The sequence below is a fragment of the Triticum aestivum genome, chromosome 6B (genome assembly GCF_018294505.1).
Source record: "Triticum aestivum cultivar Chinese Spring chromosome 6B, IWGSC CS RefSeq v2.1, whole genome shotgun sequence".
Classification (NCBI taxonomy): domain Eukaryota; kingdom Viridiplantae; phylum Streptophyta; class Magnoliopsida; order Poales; family Poaceae; genus Triticum; species Triticum aestivum.
This window is the reverse complement of record NC_057810.1, coordinates 665354554-665378339: the sequence shown is the minus strand read 5'-3', so window position 1 is coordinate 665378339 and position 23786 is coordinate 665354554. Positions and strand designations below refer to the sequence as shown.

Genomic DNA, 23786 nt, shown 5'->3' with positions numbered 1-23786 from the left:
GGCCCCCTGACTGGGCTCGGCGCACAGGGCCACGTGTAGGCACATTGGTCCCGGTTTGTGTTTGAACCGGGACTAATGGGTGGAGGTATTAGTAACGACCCATTAGTCCCGGTTCATGAACCGGGACTAAAGGCCCTTACGAACCGGGACTATTAGGTGTTTTTCTACTAGTGTATGACCGGCATGTTAGAGGCTTAGCCCAGTTAGTTGTGGCCCAGTCTATCTTATCGTTATTAGGGGCTTAGCCCAATTATCGTTATTAGGGGCTTGGGAGTCAAGTAAACGTCTCTATATAAGGAGAGGAGATGTATCAATCTAATCAGGCAAAAAAAACAATCATATTTGCTCGGCTTCCTTAGGGAGCCGGGAGAACTAACCCTAGCCACCTCCTTCCCTGCGCATCTTCCTCTTAGCCGCCGCCTCCTCGCGCACGACGGCGCCCAGCCGCCGGCGGCCGCGAGTTCGTCCACGACCAGCTCCCTCCTTTCCCTACAACCTCCGGCCTAGACCCAGTAGAATGAATAGTGTCTGAATCATTGTGACGCTATTCATGTTCTTGATGATAGGGGAAAACTACTAGATGTGCTGATGAAATGGTCAGTGAAGAGTATCCAGTGGTTTCGCCATGGTCGTTTCCTTTTTTACTTCTTTTAGTTGGCCCAACTTCAGTGAGTTTATGTATAGGCTGTTGCTGTTCTACATGAGTACATGACACATATTGCTATCATGTAAATAATCCTGTTTGAATGAAGCAGATATGGTAATTATGTATGGCCACTTACTACTCTTTGCTATATTTTTTTTGCGGGGGTTCTCTTTGGTATATGGAGAAGAATATTTTGATGCTCAGTTCAACCGAATTTCTATGTCATGGACTTGGTATGTAGATATGTCGTTTTGCTTCCTTTGTAACCAAGAATGTGTTCAAGCTAGACATAAAAAAGGTTATTGTCATGAGTAGAAAATATTTAAGGATCATTAGCCAAAAGAATAATACGGATAAAAGATGCCCATCGACCATGTATGCCACCATATCCATTGATCTACTAAATGAAACTTACCAAATATGTTGTTGTAATATTTATCTACCCTATCATCCCAATAACAAGTAACAATGAATTAAGACACAAAATAATCAACGATGGACTTAAACACAGGCGCGGCGTGGCGCCACGCCTCCGCCTGCTAGTATCATGTAATTGTTGCATATCCCCCTTCACACTGTCTACTTCCATTTGTTTGGGCTGGAGTAAACTGTCACACACTAGATGGAGTGACCTGCCATCAAATTATTATTTTGGCGGCTAGCAATTTGAAATGGAGTGACCTGCCATCAAATTTTTCTTGGCGGCTAGCAATTTGATACATGCTGATTCTGCAAAGCCAGGTTGATGTAACTTAACAGGAATTTAGCAGAAGGCTACGGATTGTTGAGCATTGAAGGACAAAATTTTGATTTAGCGAATTGGCAGGGGCCGCGCGAACACGTACCCCCTCTATCACAAATTACGACGTCCATTCTCCTACTTGGAGAGATGGTAGGCCAGCGCATCCACCAAGTGCAATGTGGACCACTAGCCTAGACCACAACTCTTTTTGATCAGCCGTCGACCCCGTCCAGGTAAGTATGTTGCAAGGGTGCACCGAGGGATCGTTATATAGCAGCCTCCCCCACCCCTGCCTCCTCTCATTGGCGAGGTGGTACTAAGCAAACTAACTAAGAGCGCCCTGGTGGTGCAGCTGGTGCAAGGTCGTGGGCCTGATTCTGATGGGGCTCTCGGTGCTCAGGCCCGGTTCTCTGCCATTAATGGGCTGTCTCCGCGGCGCCCACGAGCCCACATAAATCATCTTCGTGGACGTCCACACACACTACCCCAGCATCACGGCTTCTCCTGATCCACTGCGGCTTAGATGGATCGGGCTGCAACTTCTGCCGTCATAGCAGCGGTGGAAATTCATCTAAAATGAGCACCACTAAAAAAAAGGACCCCTAAAAAAATCTAAAAAAAAAGCAGCGGTGGAAATTCTTCTCAAAAAAGAAAAAAATACAGCGGTGGAAACAAAGGGTGTGAAAGGCCGGCATGGCCGCACGGGGAGCACCACCGGAGGGTGTTGGGGCCGGAAGACAAGACCAGGTGCTTGTGATGCCCATCGACGGGCAAGCAACGGGTGTGGCACAAGGAGCAATTGCACCCAGGGATTGGCGATATCGGCGAGGTCTGCAAGAGCCCCCAGGACCCAAGAAAGGAAGAACAAGGTAAGGGTATGTGCTGATAATGATCCAAACTGACAGAGGGAGATGTGCGCAGTCTTAGAAGATATATTCAGTTCTCTCCTCTCTGGTTAATTTTGATGTTTTTCAGATTGTGCAGTAGTAATAGTTATGTACGAAGGAATGCAATCTTGCTGTGCACAAACTAGTGCGTTTTTCATATGAAGTTCATCCACGGTCAAATGTTTGTACTAACTTGTAGGAACACTGCTGCAAGATGAGTTGTGCCAATGTGCTTTTCAAAGCAGACTTGCATAACAGGTAGCGTATATGTGTGTGTGCCTAAGCTAGTATAGCTCACTTTGGAAATGAAAGCTTGGTCAGCTGGAAGGAAGGTTACACTACTCAGCTGTTGGACTGACAAGATAAGAGTTCCTTTGAGTATATACGTTGGGGTTCTCTGTTAATTTTGCTATGCTAGTCTAATTGATGATATGATACCCTGAACCCTGCAGCCCGTCCATGAGATCAGAAGACTCGGATGGTGAAGATGTTCCTCCACCCATGAGGAATATCTTTCTAAGAAATAAGAATGGTGGCCGGTAAAGTCATGGCTAGGAACAGGAAAGGGCAAGGCCATAAAAGAGTTGCCGACGCTAAAGAAGCCGGACGAGCCAGATTTCTCGGTCGAACCCTACGAGTAAGGTATAATGGTCTATCCAGAACGGCCACTGATTCTCTAGCTCTACTACCAATTTTGTCTTCTTTGCTGCATTGAGGAGACTGTAACCGGTTGGAATTCGGATTCGCAGAACCGGTCGTTGATGCAAGAATTATAGTTAACACTGAATCCCAAATGCATGGTGGGATACCTTACCAAGAGATGCTTATAACAGTTTAAAGTACACATAGATAATATAGTCATCGTTACGTTGTACCTTGTACATTCAGATGTAGAGTATCTGTGTTTGTAAAATTCTTGGTGCCTCAGTACAGCGTGCAGCTACACTGACTCTCAGAGCTTCAAAGAAATCCTGACATTGCTGCCATAGTATGGAGTACCATTTTGGAGCCTGTAAAGTACAAGGTTTGCTATTTTGTTAAAAGTATAGACTGTAAAGGCCACTTGAACATCAACTTCAGGTAATGCTGCATATGTGTCCCATCACAGTGTCTATTTCTAAACGTTCACACTGGTTTGAGTGACCTGTCAGCAATTTTAAACACCATATAAGCTGACTCTGCAAGGCCATGATGAAGTAATTGAAACTGAACGTGAATTCAGCAGAAAGAACCACTAAAGTAGGAAGGACAAAATTTAATTAAGAGAATTGGCAGGGGCCGCGCGAACGCGTACCCCCTCTACCACAAATTATGACATCCACTCTCCCACTTGGGGAGATGGTAGGCCAGCGCATCCACCAAGTGCAATGTGGACCACTAGCCTAGGCCACGACTCTTCTTGATCAGCCGTCGACCCCGTCCAGGTAAGTATGTTGCAAGGTTGCACCGAGGGGTCATTATATAGCAGGCTCCCCTCCCCTGCCTCCTCTCGCTGGCGAGGTGGTACTAAACAAACTAACCAAGAGCGCCCTGGTGCAGCTGGTGCAAGGTCGTGGGCCTGATTCCGGTGCTCAAGCCCACTTCATTAGAAAAATGATCTCTCTGGCACAGAATGTCTATTTCATCAAATGGGCTGTCTCCACCCCTCAAAAAAAATAAAATCAAATGGGCTGTCTCCACGAAAGCTGGCATTTCAACTTCCAATACATACTTATCATGGAATGTTACTAAAAAAAAAACTTATCATGGAATAAAATCCAAGAGGAGTAAGCATGTCACTGAGAATAGCTAGCTGAAATGAAGGATGGTAGACGTAAGACCAGGGTGTTGAGGCCGGAAGGCCAGGTGCTTCTGATGCTCATCGACGGCGAGCACCGGGTGTGGCACAAGGAGCAATTGCACTCAGGGGTTGGAGATATCGACGAGGTTTGCGAGAGTTTTTTTTTTACATGATTGCCGACATGAGTTATCTGAAGCCATGGACTGATTATGATCCAAACTGACAGAGGGAGATGTGCACAGTCTTAGAAGATATATTTAGTCTTACCTGAAGCTTCAGTTACAAGTAGAACCTCACGCTGGGAGGAGTTTTTATTCTGAGAAGCACCAATTTTCCTTATTCTGAATTTTTCAGGTTATCTACTGTCCTAGAGATTGTAATGAGGTGACCACACATTGAATAAACTAGCATCTGATGCTTTTAATTAGTTCGTGCACTCTTGGAGCATGGATGTTAGAAATTGACAGAGTCATGCACGTATACAGTTGGTGTTCTAAAATTTCGTTTGCTCTGAAGGCAGAAAGGATATCCACGTGAACTCTGAAGACAGAAACGGATACTCTGAATCCTACGTTCATCGTTGTATGACGCTAAGTGTTTAAATCTTACAGGACCAAGTATAACGATAATATGTGGACATCCCGCTAAACCCACTTGTCCCGCATAAATCATATGTGGCCACAATATCAAGTATAACATTCTTGTCGCTTATACTTTTTGCCCAGTACTGTATCTTCCAAGACTGAGTGAATTGCAGAAAACCACCACATTTGAGGTTAGCTTTGTGGAAAACTACCTAGTCCCTAATTATTTGCAAAACGCACCCGCAGATTCAGTAAACTTGTTGCAAATAGCACTGATGAGGTGATCTGGCCCGTTTGATCATTTTCTGACAAGTGAGGTCAGCTTGTAAGAAGCTAACTTGGCAAAGTTTTGACATACAGGCCCTGGATCTAAAAAGAAAAAGCAATCAGAGCCCCCCTGCTTCGACCGGATCGGGAGAGTCAGAGCCCCCGAGCTACCCACCCCCCGCGCCACTCCGACGACCTCTTCGCCGGCGACCGCCGCTGTCTACCATCTCCTTCCTCCTCCGTTTTCTTTTCTTCTCCATTGCTGCCTCGTCTACCATCGGCGATGGCGGAAAGGCGAGAGGGTAAGGCCGCGTTGGCCGGGATTGACGACGCGGGTTGCCATGGCTGTGGATCTCGCAGTCGCGCGCACGGACCCGTGACGCGCGCAAAGAGAGGAGAGGAGGAGGCGTTCCCCGGCGAGGCCGACCTCGTCGGCGCAGACGGCCGCGCAGTGGAGGAGGTCCCTGCGAAGAGCTCCTCGACAGTGACGGCCGGTTCGGGCCCGTGCGCCGCCGCGCGGTTGGAGCCGGGCGGTTGCTCGGCCATGGCCTCGGCCGTGCTTGGAGAGCAGCAGGGCATACAGGCCGTCGCGGATTCCGACGCCGTGGACATGGCCGTGGCTGCCAGCGGCTGGGCTAGGTAGGGGCGACGTGCGGGTCGTCCCAGAGGAGGAGGAAAGAAATATGGGAGGAGGATGGCGGGGCAGCGGTGGTCGCCCGCGTGCTTGTCGGCTGCGGCGAGGTCGCCGGCCCTCCGCCCAGCGTCGCCGGCCAAGCAGCGCGGCGGAGGCCATGAACCCGATGCCCAGCGCGCGTCTGCCCGAGGGGTGGGGGCTGATTGCTTTTCTGTTTTAGATCAAGGGGTGTGGGTGTAAATCTTTTGCTCTTACAATCTGACCCCACTTGTCAGAAAGTGGTCAAACGGGCCAGATCACCTTATCAGTGCTATTTGCAACAAGTTTACTGCATCTGCGGTGCGTTTTACAAATAATTAGGGACTAGATAGTTTTTCGCAAAGCTAACCCCAAATGTGGTGGTTTTCTGCAATTCACTCTCCAAGACTATATCTCACATTCTTTCTAACTTGTGAAATTGTCAAAGCTACTGGAGGTGTTGCAAAGACTGCCTGTGAAGGGGCTGTATACAACCTGCTACATTACTTGTTAGCTAGATATATATGGCATCTGGATGCTTTTATATGCAACCTTTCAACATTTCATATGTTGAAATTCACCAAATTTCAAGTCAAATGTGTTGCTCAAGTTTTCATCCTTCTTTCTAATAAGGTATCTAATAATGTAGCGATTTTTTTAGAAGCCTGCTGGAAAATGAGTTGCAAGAATGAAACTGGGTGTAATATTAGGTACCTCGACTGTGATATTACGCCAAATCAGACATCGACTAGTACAACTTATGTCTTCAGCAGCTGCAATGCGTGCTACTTAAATAATAAAGGTCCAATGTTTAATTTAGAGAATTGATAGGGGCCAAACAAACACATAAATCCTCACAGTTATAAAAGCCAAATTTAAATTAAAGAATTGGCAGGGGCCGCGCGGACGCGTACCCCCTCTATCACAAATTATGACGTCCACTCTCCCATTTGAGGAGATGGTAAGCCAGCGCATCCACCAAGTGCAATGTGGACCACTAGCCTAGGCCACGACTCTTCTTGATCAGTCGTCGACCCCGTCCAGGTAAGTATGTTGCAAGGGTGCACCGAGGGATCATTATATGGCATCCTCCCCCACCCCTGCCTCCTCCCGTTGGCGAGGTGGTACTAAACAAACAAGAGTACAGAGGTTTATTTTTATTTTTTAGGTGCAGCCGGTGCAAGTTCTTCATGGGCCTGATTCTAGTGAACCTTCGGTGCTCAGGCCCAGTTCATTAGAAAACGATCTTTGGGAGAAGAGTTTATTTTAGAAGGTTGATTTCAAATGGATTGTCTAGGCTGGGTAGATGCATCCACAGTGGTCAGGCCTCGTGGGCTCAGGTGGAGGATGTTGCAAATAATGAATATAAAGAGTTCCCGCAAAAAAAAAAGAGGAGAGTACGAGATGATGATCCCATAATTAACGAGTTGGAGCCAATGATGATCACATGCAGCTGAAAGATTTTTTTTCACGGGTACACATGCGGTTAAAAAATTACCGTGGATCAAGGACTTCATAATAACCATTGTATCACGCACGTACCTAGAGCCAGCGCTCTGCCTCCTCCTCAAAATAATAATAATTTGGATTCGTGCCTCTCGCCGGCGCCGGCGCAGGTCCACCTCGTCTCCGGTGGCCCTAGGGCCATGGAGGCGCGGTGATCCTGACAAGGGTCGGCGGAAGGGCTCCGTTTTAAGTCGTTCTTTTCAATCTTGTTAGGGTTTGTGTCCTATTCAGGAAGGCGAGACGATGGCGGCTCCCTGAAGATGGAATAAAGGTCTCCCCGCCTAGCCCCCGTTTCGGTGGTGCCTCTAGCATCGTTGATGGGCGTGTGGAGGTGTGTCTCCGGCAGATCTGTCTTTGGTGGATTTGCTCGGATCTCGTCGTTGTTCGTCTACGTTCGTGTGTCTTCGGTTTGGATCCTTCCGATCTACGTTATTTTTCATCGGCGGCGGTTGCTGTTTTGGGGTGCTGGTCCTATGGAGCCTTAGCATGATGACTTCCCGATCGTCTACTACAACAAGTTGTACCCGGCTCCGGTGATGGAGGGGCGATGACGGCGGCGCGCCTTCGGCTCACTTCGGTGCTTGTAGTCGTCGCTAGGTGGTCTACGAATCTGGATGTAATTTTTATTTCTGGTATTCGTTGTACTGCCATGATTGAAAATGAATAGATTGAAAGTTTTTCTGCAAATTTTTTTTTACTCTGGATGCATACTAGCGAATACTCCTTCCTTCCTAAAATATAACACGCTCGACTTTGATCATTAATATATACAAAATTATATGAATCTAGCATGTATAAATATTATCACATTTTTGTCGTGCAAAATAGTTTTATTTCATATATCTTTATACTAATTCTGTAGACATGCTACAAGTGAAAATCATAGTTAAAATTATGTGTCAAAGACAAAAAAAGGAGTCAACCACGCCTTATATTTTGAAAATGAGTGATTTGTTTTTCAGAACAACCGAGTAGCTTTAATGAAGGAATATAGGAGAAGGACAGGAGTTCTAATTAAAATGCATGGAGACTTCTAAAAACACAAGATCGTAGGTCTCTTTTGATGCCAAAAAAAAAAGTTCGTGGGTCTGTTCCTGGTGGACTTTCGGGTCCGAGTGGGCTACATCTTCCTCTCTCTCGAGAAAAGCAAAATAAAAGCAGTGGAGCTCCGCTCTTGTCTCACCTTGTCCGCGAGCACAGCAGACCCCAACACGCTACTCCAGACCACATTTGCAATCAATCCTATACTCCACTAATTAGCAACCACACAACATAAACTGAAACTACATCTTCCAATTGAAACATGCTGAAAGTTAGCAGGAAGGCCAAGTTGATGCAACTAAAACTGAACATAAACTTAGAAGAAAGCCTCAAGGACCAAAATTTATTTTAGAGAATTGGCAAGGGCCGCGCGAACGCGTACCCCCTCTACCACAAATTACGACATCCACTCTCCCACTTAGGAAGATGGTAGGCCAGCGCATCCACCAAGTGCAATGTGGACCACTGGCCTAGGCCACGACTCTTCTTGATCAGCCGTCGACCCCGTCCAGGTAAGTATGTTGTAAGGTCGCACCTAGGGCTCATTATATAGCCTCTCTTCCTCCCAAGCCTCCTCCCGTGGGCGAGGTGGTACTAAACGAAACTAGAGTGTCGTGGTGTTGTTGCAACGGTGGGGTGCGAGGTCGTGGGCCTGATTCTGATGGACTTTTGGTGCTCAGGCCCAGTTCTTTGAGAAAACGTTATCGGCAGGAGAAGGGAGAGATTGCATAGAAGGTCGGCAACGTTCCACTCAAAAACAAAAAAGGTGTGGCAACGTGTACCAGCGGAGGGGTTGAACATACTGTGATACTTGACAGACAGAGCTTCAAATAAATCCTGACAAGAATAGAAGCTTCAAAGAATATTGCAATTTGCATCCGAAAAACTTATTTTGAGACGGAGGGAGTACTAAAGTTAGTACAAAGTTAAGACACTTATTTTGAGACGGAAGGAGTATAACTGAGTAAACTGGAAAATGCTCGATTATATGCAAAAACTTCTTCAACTTCATGTCTGACTGCTAAAAGAAAGCGTAAGCTATGAGTGACCAAATATATGTACAGAGAGAGGACTTAAGGAAAATTATGGTATAGAACTACAGAACTTAGAATCATATGGTTCCCACGGTCATAAGTAGCAATATTAAGTGAAGCAACGGCATTGTAACCTGTGGCATAGCTACTTACTCTGTATAAATCCATCAATGCATCCGCTCTGAACTTTTGCTCCTGAACCAATGCTGGGCAGAGGACGAACAGGGGCAAGGGAATGGAAGAGGAAGAAGGGGAGCCAGGGAAGGGTTAGAAGAAGAGAGCAGGGTAGCAGATGGGGATCCAGGGAGTGCCAATAAATGAAAAATAATACTCCCCCCTTCCTGAGATTCCACTATGTATATAGATGCATTTTAATCCGTATGTGGTCCATAGTGAAATCTACTTATATTTAGGAACAGAGAGAGTAATAAGGAAAGTTCATAAGATCCAGGGCTGAGGAATTAATATGAACAATAGACATTCTTTTCATGAAATGGAAATTTACATACATCTGCACAGCATGTAAAACTAACAAATTACATACCCTTTGGTGGGCAAAATGAAGCATCAGCAAGAAACATCGTGCTATGGTACACAGATATGAAATACATCGGCAGATGGCCATGCATTCAGATGACCCAAAACCAAGCGACAAACGAACCGACGACCAGCCCAACCACAAGGAACAGCACTATGACGATCCCCGCGGTCTCGGAGTGGTGTATGGGCACGGCCTTGGGCGCGAGGATCATGAGCACGGAGGTCAGGTACCCATTGGTGAGCCCGAGAAGGCACGTCAGCACGGTGACCGGGATCTCGGTGCGGAAGTAGCTGGGTCCGTGCAGGCAGCCATAGAAGAGAGGATAGAACAGGAGCCTCGCGAACGAACCGGCAACCGCAACATTGGAGTTCTGCAGGAGGTAGATGGCCGGCAGGCACTTGCCGATGAGATCAAACACGTTGTATGCGCTGATGAGCATGATTGGGTACCAGTCCTTGAGCGCCTCCGAGTGCACGTCCTCCGTGATGAACCCCGGAAATATGGACAGGGTGACCGCATAGATGAGAACTACTCCTATCCCGTACCACTTCACTGTCCCGACGATGCTCCACAGGGTCGACCTCCAGGCAGGCCCCGTCATGCCACCACCCACCTCTGCCTTCTGAGCCCTCTGCTTGATGTTCTTGTAGTACACCACGACCGGGAGTCTGCGCGCCACGTTGTAGCACACTATGCAGATGATCATGACCACCATGCCAACCATGAAATACAGGATTGCGCTTTGCCTTAGCCCATTGGGGTCCTGAGGGAAGCTCGCTTTTGTGATCACTCGAAGCGCTGAGACAAGTACACCTGTGGAACACAAATCATGAAGACAATGCATCTAGCATCAGCCCATCACATAGATCCTAATATATGCCTCAGATATTTTCACAAACAAAGTAGGTGCTAGCAAGTTCCAAAGTCGGCAAAGCACAATCTATATATGCTCCACTGAAATTTGAAACCACTTATTGGTTGGTTCTAACAGATTTTATAGTACCTGCTGCATTCTCAGTTTATACTCTCAAACTCTTCAGCTCGATATGTCTGTATGCTGCCTGATTTCTGAACAAACAACCAAACCAGTTTCTAGTCTAGGGGCAATTCAGAGAGCTAACTACAGGGCAAAAGCAAACGAACCGGAAGAAAACAGAGGTAAATAAAGGGGGACCTGAAGCGGCAGTTCCGGCGACGACAGCCTGCATGTAGCGCTCGGGGAGCTCCCCGGCGAAGCCGATGACCCCGCCCTGCACGAGCGCGTCGGCGACGCCGCACATGACGGTGGCGGCGACGGTGACGTCGAAGGCGCCGTAGAGGCGCGGCGTGCCCTTGACGTAGACGGCGTCCATGACGGGCACGACGAGGAGCGCGAGCGTGAAGAGGGTGAGCCCGGTGTTGATGCGGGCCGGGGCGCTGGACTTGGGGAAGACGAGCACGATGAGGAGCAGCGGGAGGAGGCAGGAGAGCATGTAGGAGACGGAGAAGACGCGGTCGACGGGCGCGCCCGGGTAGAGGTAGGAGAAGTAGTCGACGGCGGTGATGTAGGCGTTCCAGGGGAGCAGGAACCCCGCGCCGAGCGTGAAGAAGATGAGGTAGCCGACCCCGAGCCGGTCGGCCGGCGGTGGGGGAGGGTGCTCCGCCTCCGCCGACCCCGCCGGCGGCGGCAGCAGCGCCGTCGTGGCCTCCTCGTCGCCGCCGGCCATGGCTTGGTCGGGTGGGTGGATTTGGGAGATCTCGGATGGGTGGACTTGGGGGATCTGGACGGGTGACTTGTTTTTTTGGGCTGCTCGAGAGAGAGAGTTTCGGCTTTGTGGGCTTTCGTGTGGAGCGAGTTGAGGAGGTTCGTGCTCCTACGCTACGCTATGCGACTTTTAATGAATGATGCACATGTTGCATTCTTTATTGTGTCGCTGACAGCCGTGGGCCGACTGGTGATTCTTTGCTTGTTTTTTTTGTCTTTGCTTTATTCGCCCATGTGGTCTCACGCTATCCGCTATGAAAACTAAAATATGCGCCTCCCTTTTAAATAATAGCTTGAGAGTCTCCCTGCGGAACAGTCTCTCTCTCTGTAAACAAAATTGCTTCAGGGACGACACTTTAGACTAACCACAGTGGGAGTAACTTCGGTAGTAACATCGAGTCCAACTCAGCAAATTTGCTTATGTGACAATGAGTTAATGAGGAGAGATGTAGTACTAGTAACTTAGCTAGTTACTGTAACATCACATGTCCCAATGCAATATAAGTCTATAATCTAATAAATGAAGCTTTGCATGTTACCACACCTATGTTACTACCCACTATTGAGGTAGTAATATAGTCTAGGGATATGTGTATGTTACTAGTGTATGTTACTCTCCATTGTGGCTAGTCTTACGCACGATCTGCAAACGATGTTCCTCTCCAACAGCACTAGCATCAACTAAAAAAAGAAAAACAAATAACCTCCTGTGTGCACGCTCACTGCTGGCCCTCCACGTTGGATCGTGCAGCCATTGGTTGTAATCTTGTCGTGTGTATAGCAATGCCGGTCAGTAAAATACTACTAATTGATTTCATAAAAATTGCATTCATATGGTTATTGCATAGGAGCACCTAGGTGCTCCACCCCCTTACATCTGAACCGTATAATGGCATCGTGATTACAAACTTCCGTTGTATACCTTTTGTATTCAGTTCTGTATCAGCTCTTTCCTTTAAATTGGCTGGAAACATATACTAGGTGGGTATTCCATCGCATTAATTGGGCCATTATTGTACCCTGGCCCAATAACAAGACCCGTTCTGGACGGAGTTATTGGGCCGCTCCCCCACGGTCCCGCGCTGGATAAAAATATCTACATACCCCGTCTACTGTTTCTCTTCCCCACCCGAGCACTCGTCCCTGATCGTTCCTATCCCTTTCAGATATAGGCGACTCCAGGTCAAAAAAAAAAAAAGATATAGGCGACTCTGTTCTTTTCGATTCCTCGCCATGTGCTCCTCTGCATCCTGAGCCCTTTCCCGCGCCAGTGATGAACAAGCCCCGCTCTCACGGGCTGAGACTGGTGATGAACGTCGGCGACTAGGCAAAGATCATTGGTGTTGAGTATTTCCTCGTTTTTCTCTCTTTGAAAGTTTTCGTTCCTCAAAATTTCTAAGATTTCCTGGAACTTTTTTCCTCAGCAACTCTGACACCCAATGGTGTTGAGATCGTCTTTTGTTTCCTCGTATTTCCTCTGAAATGTTTCTCTCCTCAAATTTTCTCTTTGAGCGTTCCTGAATTTTTTCCCTCGACAACTCTGACACCATGAAGTATGCAACGGAGGCGACCACCAGCAGAAGTAGGTAACGCTGGCCACTGGGGCAGCGACTGCTTGTGGCGGCGAGCAGCGGTAGCCCGTGGCTGCAAATCCATGCCGCCAATTCTCAAGGTCCTCCTCATCGCGGGATCCTAATTCTAGCACCGTTCTATACCTCTGCCTGAAGCTCAATTGAACCTGTTAATTTTAGTAATCTCTGTAGCTAACTAACTGTTTTTTACGGGAAAATCCCCTGGTTAATTGTTACATGCCCATCGATCCAGAAAGTGAAAAAAAAAATGTAAGCAGGATATTAAGTAAACTTCCTAGAGCGGATAAGATGTTCTTTTTTTGACATATAACCAAGAAGCTGGGTATTGTCAGGACCCCGACTCGATGTCACATCGATCTAGCCGGTAACACCTCATATCACTTTGCGGCCTCACGCACGGTATTCCCACGGGTGTCGCCTTACTTTTGCCCGGGACCGTTTGCGCCTTTTGGCTCACGTATATGATAGTGTCGCTAGCATCCATATGATAAGGAGCCCGGGCTGACATGACTAGTCGTAAACCCAAAGTGGCACAGACTTACAGGGACAGGCATCCATGACCCAGCTTCAAACGTGTCGGTCATCAGCAAGTGGGTCCGGGCTGTAGCACTGGGCTAGCAGGACTCCGGTAAACCGGGCTGTAGCGGGCTAACAGGACTCCGGTACTCAAAGCGTGACATTTCCCCGAAGGGACAGACACAGGAACGAAGAAGGACACATGCCGGCCAGCCTAAGTGTTCCAGAGCAGTAGCAAGCTACCATGGCTCAGCGGTAACACTAGGAGACATTTCCCGATAAGAGAGGCTACTAAAGATAAACAACTAGGTAGTCAGATCCCACACATACCAAGCATTTCAGTCATACACACAATATGCTCGATATGTGCAAATACAACGAAGCATCACAACATGACTCTACGACACAAGTACTTTATTTAAGGCTCAGAGAGCCATACATAACATACACAAGGTACGGGTCACACGACCCAACATACAAGTCATACAGTCATACAAACCAACAGCGGAAGTAACTTGTCTGAGTACAGACAACTAGTAAAATAAAAGAGGCTTGGAAAGCCTAGCTATACTACGTGGTCCTTCACAAGCTCAGGGTCACCACCTGGGCCTTTAGCCTACTCGTTGATGTCAACGTCTACATAGAACCCATCAGAAAGGGTTGCAGCGTCTTCTGTAAAAATGTAGATTATAGCAACATGAGTACAAAGGTACTCAGCAAGACTTACATCAGATCCTACATACATGCATAGTATCAAGAAGGGTTGGTGGAGTTATTGCAGCAAGCCAGCTTTGACTCTTGGCTAGGCTATCCTACGATACTTCAACTTGAAATGGTTTTGCGCACACGAGTCCACTACTCACCACTTCAATACACTACCGAGGATCCACCTCCGTCTTCCTACGGAAGAGCCATCCTCGGCACTCACACTTATCTTGAAGACTTTTAGTAGTTTCCATTTACTTGTCTATGAACTGTATAGGCAACCAAGTAGTCCTTTACCGCGGACGCGGCTATTCGAATAGATCATGTTAACCCTGCAGGGGTGTACTCCTTCATACACGCTCTCACCACTTACCGTCGTTTACACGACATGTACTCGGCAACCTTCAAGCGGAAGCCCAACGTGGGTGTCGGCCACGACCTACCTAATCACCTAAGCCTCCAGTCCAGGTTTATCGCCTATTCAGGTTCCATCCGCAGGGAGTCCGGCCGAGGTTTCCCATACGGCCCCGAACGATGTGAACAGGGTTCCCGAGATACCTAACGGGTATTCGGTACACCCGGCCACGTACCTACCGCATCACAGCCCACCCCTACGGTCAGCGCTGTCCACGGCCTCCAGTAGGCTACAAACACCAGAAACTACTTGCAACTCCTGGACGGAGAACTAGGGTGAATAAGAAGCCGAGAGGGTCCATTGGTTTCGGGCCCAATGCATGGTAGTAGCTGATTCTTAAATCACACATACAGATCTCAGTGCTTAAGGCCGGCTTCAATGAAACAACCCACCATGTACTCCTACATGGCCTCTCATTGATACCTTTACCAAATCGTGTTCACCACACCACTCTCATTACCGACATAATCATTTCACTCTAGCCCATCACCCAGATGAACCAGACCTGACACGACTCTAAGCATAGCAGGCATAGCAAGGTAGGAACAACACATACATATGGCTCAATCAACTCCTACACATGCTAGTGGGTTTCATCTAGTTACTGTGGCAATGACAGGTCATGCAGAGGAAATGGGTTCAACTACCGTAGCACACAGCAGTTTGAAACGCGTTGTCTTAATGTAGTAAAAGAGAGCAGGAGCGAGAACGTGGGATTGTATCGATATGATCAAATGGTTGGTTGCTTGCCTGATGGTTCGATGCACTGATACGGTTCTTCGTTAGGGTAATCACGGTACTCCTCGGAGGCAGAACCTGTCGCAAAGGACACCGATACACAACCATCACCAAACAATGTGCAACAATATGATGCATGCATGAAACATAGCAATATGAGTGTGTTGGGCTAATGCAACTAAAACCAGAAGGGTTTGAGCAAATTTGAATCAAAGATTCAAATTTCAAACTCAAACATGGCCCTTTAAAGTGCTTTTCCTTGTTCTGCTTAAAACATCAATTTAACTTGTTTGATCATGCATGAAAATAGTACAGATGGATAGATTGGATTTTTCTGATCATTTTTCATATATAATTTGTCTAATTTGGAGTTACAGAATAAAAGTTATGAATTTTTGAAGTTTAAATAATATTCTGGAATTTCCTGATTTAATTTAAATCCAGAAATATAATTATTGCGCCAGCATGATGTCAGCATGACGTCAGTGGTCAACTGCGGCTGGCTGGGGTCAAACCTGACGTGTGGGGGCCACACGTCAGTGACGGGGGGGTTTAACAGGATTAAATTAATCCTAATTAGGGATTAGTGGCGCTGGGGCCCACTGGTCAGTGTCAGGGGGGGTAGTTAATTTAACTGATTCGGTTAGTGCTAATCCTAATTAACTACAGGGCTGGGCCCACCTGTCAGGGACACAGGGGGGGTTCCTGCCGTGGTCAAGGTGGGTCAAACCCACCGGCGACATGACGCCGGCGAGGCCCGAGACGGCGGCGCGATGCGGGATCGCGCTACAGGGCACGGGCGAGGCCGTGCTTGGGCTCGTTGGAGAGCTCTTGCTCCCGTGCGTCGAACGGTGGTGGTGGCCGTGCCTGGGGTGGCCTGTACCGTCGACGGCGAGCTCGTGAGCGGCGGCCGGAGTTCGGGTGCGGTCGGAATCGGCGTTGCAGGGCGTTTGGGGAGGCGTTGGTGCGTGCTGCGTGCTCCTAGTGAGGTGTGGAGCATGATGGTGTGCTCGGTTGGGCGCTACGGTGCCTGTGGCCACGACGGCGACGAGGCACGGCGGCGGCGAGCTTCAGAGCTCAAGGGGGCAGCAGCTACAGGAGGCTAGGGACGACGGGGCAAGGGGGAATCGAATCAATGGCTCACCGCGGAGCTGCAGGGATGGTTAGCGGGCTCGGGGACGGCCGGAGTGCAGCGAATCGACGGCGATGACCTCCGGTGGCCGAGAAGGGGAACGGCGACGTAGGCGGCGATGCAGGGCTTCCGGAGACCCGTGGAGCGGTGGGGAGGAAGAGGGGGTCGAGACAGAGCTCCTGAGCTAGTCGGGGGAGCGAGGGGTGGCCGGTGACGGCTGCTATGGGGAACGGCGACGAGGGTGGTGTTCGGCCGTGTGAGAGAGAGAGCGAGGGAGAGGAGGGAGGAGCCGAGGGAGAGTGAGAGAGAGCAGGGGGGAGGCGTGGCGTCGTCCGGGGCATCGAGCGAGGAGGGGAGGGCAGGCAGGCAGCCGAGCAGGTGGCGTGGCGCGGTGGCGCACGCGCGCGCCGGCCACACTCCCCTCCCTCTGTCGAGGACGAAGACGACAGAGGAGGGAGGCGGGCTGGGCCGCCTGCTGGCTGGGCCGGCCAGCTGGCTGGGCCGCACAGTGGAGGAGCCCAGGTAAGCTCCTCCTGTTATTTATTTTTCTGTTTTCTAATTTCTGACATTTGTTTTGATTTAAATAATATATTAAATCATTTATTTAACTTATGCCAATTTTTGCAGGGGCTAGATATATTATTCCAGAGCTCCTTTATAATTGACATAATATTTGGACATATATTAATATATATAACTAATATATTTCCAATGCAAATATTTATGCATTAATTCCAAATGCCCAAATTAAATACCTATGAGCTCTTAAAAATATTGGTTTGATTTTTATCTCTGTCCAATATTTTCAGAGAGCAACATGAGCATTTTCTTGGACCCTTTTGGAGAAATTTTTATTTGGATCATTTTCAGGAATGATTCCGAGGGTTTCACAAATCCCCATTTCAATTTAAATGAAATTTTAAACATGATGCACACACTCTGATGCATGACTAGCTAGGGTGTGACAACTCACCCCCACTCAAAAGAATCTCGTCCCGAGATTTGGGTTCCTCCGGGAAGAAGGCGGGATACTCAAGTCGAAGACGATCCTCCCTTTCCCAGGTTGCTTCATCCTCAGAATGGTGCGACCATTGAACTTTGAGAAACTTGATATTATGACGTCGGGTGGTACGTTCGGCCTGATCGAGGATACGAATGGGGTACTCTCGATATGTAAGATTATCTTGGAGATCAAGCGTTTCGTGGTCCACTCCACGGATAGGATCCGAGAAGCAACGCCTGAGTTGAGAAACGTGGAAGACATCGTGGACTCTGGAGAGGTGCGGAGGTAGTTCCAACTGGTAGGCAACTTCTCCTCGTTTGGCGAGAATGCGAAAAGGTCCAATGTAACGAGGAGCCAATTTGCCTTTGATACCGAAACGATGGGTTCCCTTCAGAGGGGTGACCCGAAGATAAGCCTTCTCGTCAACCTCGAAAGTCACAGCCTTATGTTTTCGGTTATATTGACTCTTTTGACGAGATTGGGCTGTTTTCAACTTTTCACGAACGATACGAACTTGTTCTTCTGCTTCCTGAATCATATCCGGGCCAAAGAATTGTCTTTCCCCGGTCTCTGACCAGTTAAGGGGTGTTCGACACCGTCGTCCATAGAGAACTTCAAAAGGGGCTTTACCCAAGCTAGATTGATAGCTGTTGTTGTAAGCGAATTCGGCAAATGGAAGGCACTTCTCCCAGTCCATTCCGAATGAGATAACAGAGGCTCGAAGCATGTCTTCTAGAATTTGGTTGACGCGTTCCACTTGACCACTCGACTGAGGGTGGAAAGCGGTGCTAAAGGAGAGACGAGTCCCCATAGCATTTTGGAAACTTTCCCAAAATCGAGAGGTGAAAAGACTTCCTCGATCCGAGTTAATTTCCAAAGGAACACCATGGAGGGACACTATTCAGGAGATGTATAAGTCTGCCAGCTGACTAGCGGTTATACTCTCACGAACAGGTAAGAAATGGGCTACTTTGGAAAGACGATCAACAACGACGAAGATAGCATTATTCCCTCTCTTGGTCCTGGGAAAACCGGTAATGAAATCCATACCAATTTTATCCCATTTCCATTCAGGAATAGCTAAGGGTTGAAGGGTGCCAGCAGGCCGTTGATGCTCTGCTTTTACACGACGACAGACGTCGCAATTAGCAATATACTGAGCAATTTCTCTCTTCATCCTAGTCCACCAGAACCTCTGGCGTAGGTCCTGATACATCTTAGTACTACCGGGATGAATGGTGAGAGGAGATTCATGAGCTTCCTTAAGGATTAATCGCCTCAGGTTTCGCACTTTGGGAACCACTAGTCGATCCCCGAAGTATACGACCCCTTGATCATTAATGGAGAAGCAATTCGCAATTCCTTTCTGAATGTTTCTCTTGATGCGGGAGATTCCCGGATCTACCTTCTGTGCTTTGATAATTTGATCCGTAAGGGTAGGTTTTGCTACCAAGGTGGAAAGAAAACCTTGAGGAACAATGTGAAGGTTAAGCTTCCGAAATTCCTCATGGAGAAGCGGTTGACTTTGTTGTAACATCAGATTGTTACAATAAGATGTACGACTTAGCGCATCAGCCATGACGTTGGCTTTCCCTGGGGTGTAGGTTATTCCTAAGTCGAAGTCTGTGATCAATTCAACCCAACGTCTTTGCCTGAGATTCAGATCCGGTTGGGTGAAAATGTACTTCAGACTTTGGTGATCAGTGAATATTTCGCAACGATTACCGAGGAGGTAATGTCGCCAGGTCTTAAGTGCATAGACTACGGCTGCAAGCTCTAGATCATGAGTAGGATAATTCTCCTCATGTGGGTGCAACTGCCGTGAGGCGTAGGCAATTACATGTCGATCTTGCATAAGGATGCAACCTAGTCCTTGTCGCGAGGCGTCGCAGTAGATAACAAAGTCCTTGGAGAAGTCTGGCGGTACCAGTACGGGAGCAGAAGTCAGGCGTCTTTTCAGTTCCTGAAAGCTGTGCTCACATTGTGGAGTCCATTCGAACTTCTTATCTTTCTTGAGGAGTTCGGTTAGAGGTTTGGCAACTTTGGAGAAGTTCTCGACAAAGCAACGACAATAGCTCGCTAAGCCCAAAAAACTCCGAACTTGCTTGACCGATTCAGGTGGAGTCCAATTAAGGACGGCTTCAACTCGCTCAGGGTTAACAGCAATACCTTTACCAGATATTACATGACCCAGATAGGTCACTTCTGACAACCAGAATTCACATTTAGAAAATTTGGCATAAAGGTGATGCTCTCGAAGTTTCTTCAACACTAGCCTTAGATGTTCGGCATGTTCTTCCTCGTTCTTGGAGTAGATGAGTATATCATCGAGGTAAACCACGACGAATTTATCCAAATACTCCATGAAGATTGAGTTCATTAACCGAGAAAAGGTGGCTGGAGCGTTGGTTAAACCGAAAGACATGACAGTGTACTCGTATTGGCCATAACGAGTAACAAAGGCCGTTTTAGGAATGTCCCCATTTCTGATTTTGATTTGATGGTAGCCCAACCTCAAATCCATCTTGGAAAAGACTGAGGATCCAGCGAGCTGATCATACAGGTCGTTGATCCTGGGAAGCGGATATTTGTTCTTGATTGTGACCAAATTGACAGGTCGGTAATCTACAACCATCCAGTCCGTACCATCCTTCTTCTTGACGAATAGGACGGGGCAAGCCCACGGAGATGAACTAGGGCGGATGAAACCCTTTTTCAAGGACTCATCGAGTTGTTTCTTAAGCTCGGCTAGTTCTAGGGGTGCCATCTTATAAGGTCTTCTAGCAATCGGAACGGTTCCGGGGATGAGGTCTATTACGAACTCAACATCCCTGTCAGGCGGAACACCTGGCAATTCCTCTGGGAAGACATCCGGGAAGTCACGGACTACCGGAACGTCCTCAAGGTCTGGCAAAGGGCTGGCGTTAAGAGAATATAATTGTCGCTTGGCTATTCGGGTCAAGACATTGACTATCTTCCCCGAAGGATGGGTGAGTTGAACAGTCCTAGAGAAGCAATCAATTTTGGCTTGATGAGCTGACATCCAGTCCATACCCAGAATGATATTAATATCTGAAGATTTAAGGGCTATCAAAGACGCGAGGAAAACAAGTCTGTCGACTTGGATTTCATTTCCATAACTTACCCTAGAGGTCTGCCATCTAGAACCAGGAGTAGAAATTTCCATAGTGGATGGCATGTCACAGAATGCAACGTTATGCAAACGAGCATAGTTCTCGGATATAAAAGAATGAGAGGCTCCTGTATCGAAAAGAACAGATGCCGGGTGGCAATTAACAAGAAGCGTACCGAGAACGACGTTGGGATCCTCTTGAGCTTCTTCGGCAGAGATACAGTTGACATGGCCACGTGAAGCGGTGACCGGCTTGGCGTGGAATACTTTTCCTGTCGGCTTGCCACGGCCAACAGCTTTAGCAGACTGGTTGGGGTTGGTCTGGGGACACTCACGCATATAGTGGCCAGATTCCCCACACTTGAAACAAGTCACGGAACTGGTACGTGGAGGAGCATTGATAGTTGGACCCCCATAGGGCTTGGCCGGTGCAGACTGTTGAACGGGGCGAGGCGCCTGGAAGGATGGCCTCGGTGTGAACCTGGGTGGCAGGGCGGTGTTGGGTACCCACACGCGGCGCTTCTGAGGACCAGCACCGGATGAGGATCCCATGTCACGGCCATGCTTGCGTGTTGCGTCATAGTCAGTCTGACCAGTTTCAGCACTGATGGCTTTGTTGACAAGTTTCTGAAAAGATGTGCACTCATGCAGACGGAGGTCACGGCGAAGCTCAGGACTAAGTCCCTTACGGAACCTTGCTTGCTTCTTGGCGTCAGTAGAAACTTCCTCGGTTGCATATCGTGCGAGATTACCAAACTCCCTGCTGTAAACATCCACAGAAAGTCGGCCTTGGGTGAAACTGCAAAATTCTTCACGTTTACGGTCCATGAGGCCCTCCGGAATGTGATGTTCACGGAAAGCCTCACTGAACTCAGCCCAAGTAGTGACATGGCCCGCTGGGCGCATAGCTCCATAATTCTCCCACCATAGACTGGCGGGGCCTTCAAGATGATATGCAGCAAAGGTGACCTTGTCAGCCTCCGCTACCAGCGCGGAACGCAGTTTGTGAGAGATACTACGAAGCCAGTCATCAGCGTCGAGAGGCTCGACGGAGTGGTGGAACGTGGGTGGATGCAATTTGATAAAATCACTGAGTGACACCACGTTAGTCCTCTGATGGTGTGCTGTGTTCTGTTCAATACGCTCCAACAAACGGTTGGTCTCCCGCTTGTTTCTCTCAGCTTCCATCATAACCTCGGCTAGGGAAGGAGGATGAGGCAGATTTTCATTCCTGCCTTCACTGCCTTCGGCCTGCTCTTGAGAAGCAGGGTTAGCGCGCGTGTTGACCATCCTAGGTAAACAAGACAATGATTTAGTCAGAATGATAAAATTCCGACATAGGATACAGAATGTAAGGAATAACTCGAAATGCAAGATGATCATCCGTATGACATGGTAAAAACAGAAACTGCTTATTTTATTCCATCGTCATACACACCATACAAGGTTTAGTACAAGACCAAACAAAGTACTATTACGGTGAGAAAAGGATTACATCTCATCGGAGGCATTCCAAGCTCCTATACATTATTTTTCTACACCTCCGGAAAGAGTACAAACTAGGTCATATCCCACGAGTCGCGCGGGACGATAGACGACACAGCTAGTGCGAACTAGTGATACTACCACTAACTCAGACCGATCCGTAGTAGTCCTCGTAGAAGTCACCTCCATAGCCTGGAAGCTCAACATGATCATCCGGAAACAGACGATCTCGCGGAGCTTGTGGACCATAGGGGCTAGGATGAGGTCTTGGACCAACAGACGGTGGCCTGCGGGGACCGCGAGGTGGGGTGATGCCTCCTACATCACGCCAAACCATCACGTCTGGCAGAGCAGATCTCACAGGATAGAGATTGCGCATATCTGAATATCCAGCTTGCACCGCCGGTGCGAACCGGGTCAAAGTGGCCCAGTGGTCAGCACGGGTATTGAAGAGCTCTAACCTTAAGGCCCGATTTTCACGGTCCTTATCCTCGAGCATCTCAGCAGTGGTGCGAGTCCGTGAATCCTCCTGAGTGGGGTCAGCATAGATAGCTTGGAGATACCCTTGTGCTCCCGGAAGTGATCCTGGCATATACCGGAAATCAGAGTCCCGAAATAAACCAGATCTGACTCGCATAATGGTCATCATAGAGTAGGCGGCGTCCTGCACAGCCATCTCAATAGTAACCCCGAGTCCATAGGAGCAGTGAAGAGGCTCGGTGGATCCAGGATAAGATGGAAATATCCTGACAGTGCAGAGATACTGGCTTTGATTAAAGTCTCAGAATTGCTCTTCGACCGTGTACTCGGGATACCAGCGGTATCCAGCCTCAGTCATTACCCTGACCAACTTGGCAGTATGGCCGGGTACATCTAGGCATCAAGTCAGGCGAACCACTTGATTGAGGTCGCGAGTGGCCATCTGAAAGCACAATCATAATGCAAAGGCATTAGAATTTCTAGCAAAATTTCGGCAGCATAACAGCTGTAAATGCTCAAGAAGGATTTGAGACATTTGACAAAGGATTTCGTACACACTCAACATCATCATATCAAAGTTCTGAAACCATTCTAACAACATAATGTGGTAGTAGAACTGAACTAGGCTTGTATCCATCAAACTTATAAGGTACTACTGATTAGTAACACGTGATCCTGATAGAGAGTATAGATCCTAGTTCCTTAACCCCCGGTGGAAGAATGAACTGACTCAGATCAGAATGTCATAAGATAAAGGAGTAAAAAGAGCCTTACGTTCCAACCCACAAACAATTCCCCTACATATAACTAAAGAATTTCTAGACTCAACATCGACCAGTTTGGCTTGGAGAACCTACAGGCAGTCCGGCTCTGATGCCAACGCTGTCAGGACCCCGACTCGATGTCACATCGATCTAGCTGGTAACACCTCATATCACTTTGCGGCCTCACGCACGGTATTCCCACGGGTGTCGCCTTACTTTTGCCCGGGACCGTTTGCGCCTTTTGGCTCACGTATATGATAGTGTCGCTAGCATCCATATGATAAGGAGCCCGGGCTGACATGACTAGTCGTAAACCCAAAGTGGCACAGACTTACAGGGACAGGCATCCATGACCCAGCTTCGAACGTGTCGGTCATCAGCAAGTGGGTCCGGGCTGTA

General features: G+C 48.2%; 1 protein-coding gene and 4 non-coding genes across 5 annotated transcripts; all 5 read right to left on the bottom strand.

Annotated features, from left to right (window-relative positions):
* Positions 1 to 1468: 1468 nt before the first annotated feature.
* LOC123140197 (U1 spliceosomal RNA) lies at positions 1469 to 1629 on the bottom strand. Its single transcript, XR_006469850.1, has one exon. It is a non-coding gene; the product is annotated as a U1 spliceosomal RNA (small nuclear RNA).
* A 1917-nt stretch (positions 1630 to 3546) lies between these two features.
* On the bottom strand, positions 3547 to 3707 carry LOC123140176 (U1 spliceosomal RNA). Its single transcript, XR_006469830.1, has one exon. It is a non-coding gene; the product is annotated as a U1 spliceosomal RNA (small nuclear RNA).
* A 2742-nt stretch (positions 3708 to 6449) lies between these two features.
* On the bottom strand, positions 6450 to 6610 carry LOC123140186 (U1 spliceosomal RNA). The gene has a single exon (XR_006469839.1). It is a non-coding gene; the product is annotated as a U1 spliceosomal RNA (small nuclear RNA).
* Positions 6611 to 8465: 1855 nt separating this feature from the next.
* Positions 8466 to 8625, bottom strand: LOC123140187 (U1 spliceosomal RNA). The gene has a single exon (XR_006469840.1). It is a non-coding gene; the product is annotated as a U1 spliceosomal RNA (small nuclear RNA).
* Positions 8626 to 9606: 981 nt separating this feature from the next.
* On the bottom strand, positions 9607 to 11522 carry LOC123138899 (equilibrative nucleotide transporter 1). Its single transcript, XM_044558749.1, has 2 exons — positions 10855 to 11522; positions 9607 to 10493 (listed from the first exon to the last, which is right to left on the bottom strand). Exons 1-2 carry the CDS (start codon positions 11384 to 11386, stop codon positions 9769 to 9771), a joined length of 1257 nt encoding a protein of 418 aa, XP_044414684.1. The 5' UTR covers positions 11387 to 11522; the 3' UTR covers positions 9607 to 9768.
* Between the last annotated feature and the right edge of the window lie 12264 nt (positions 11523 to 23786).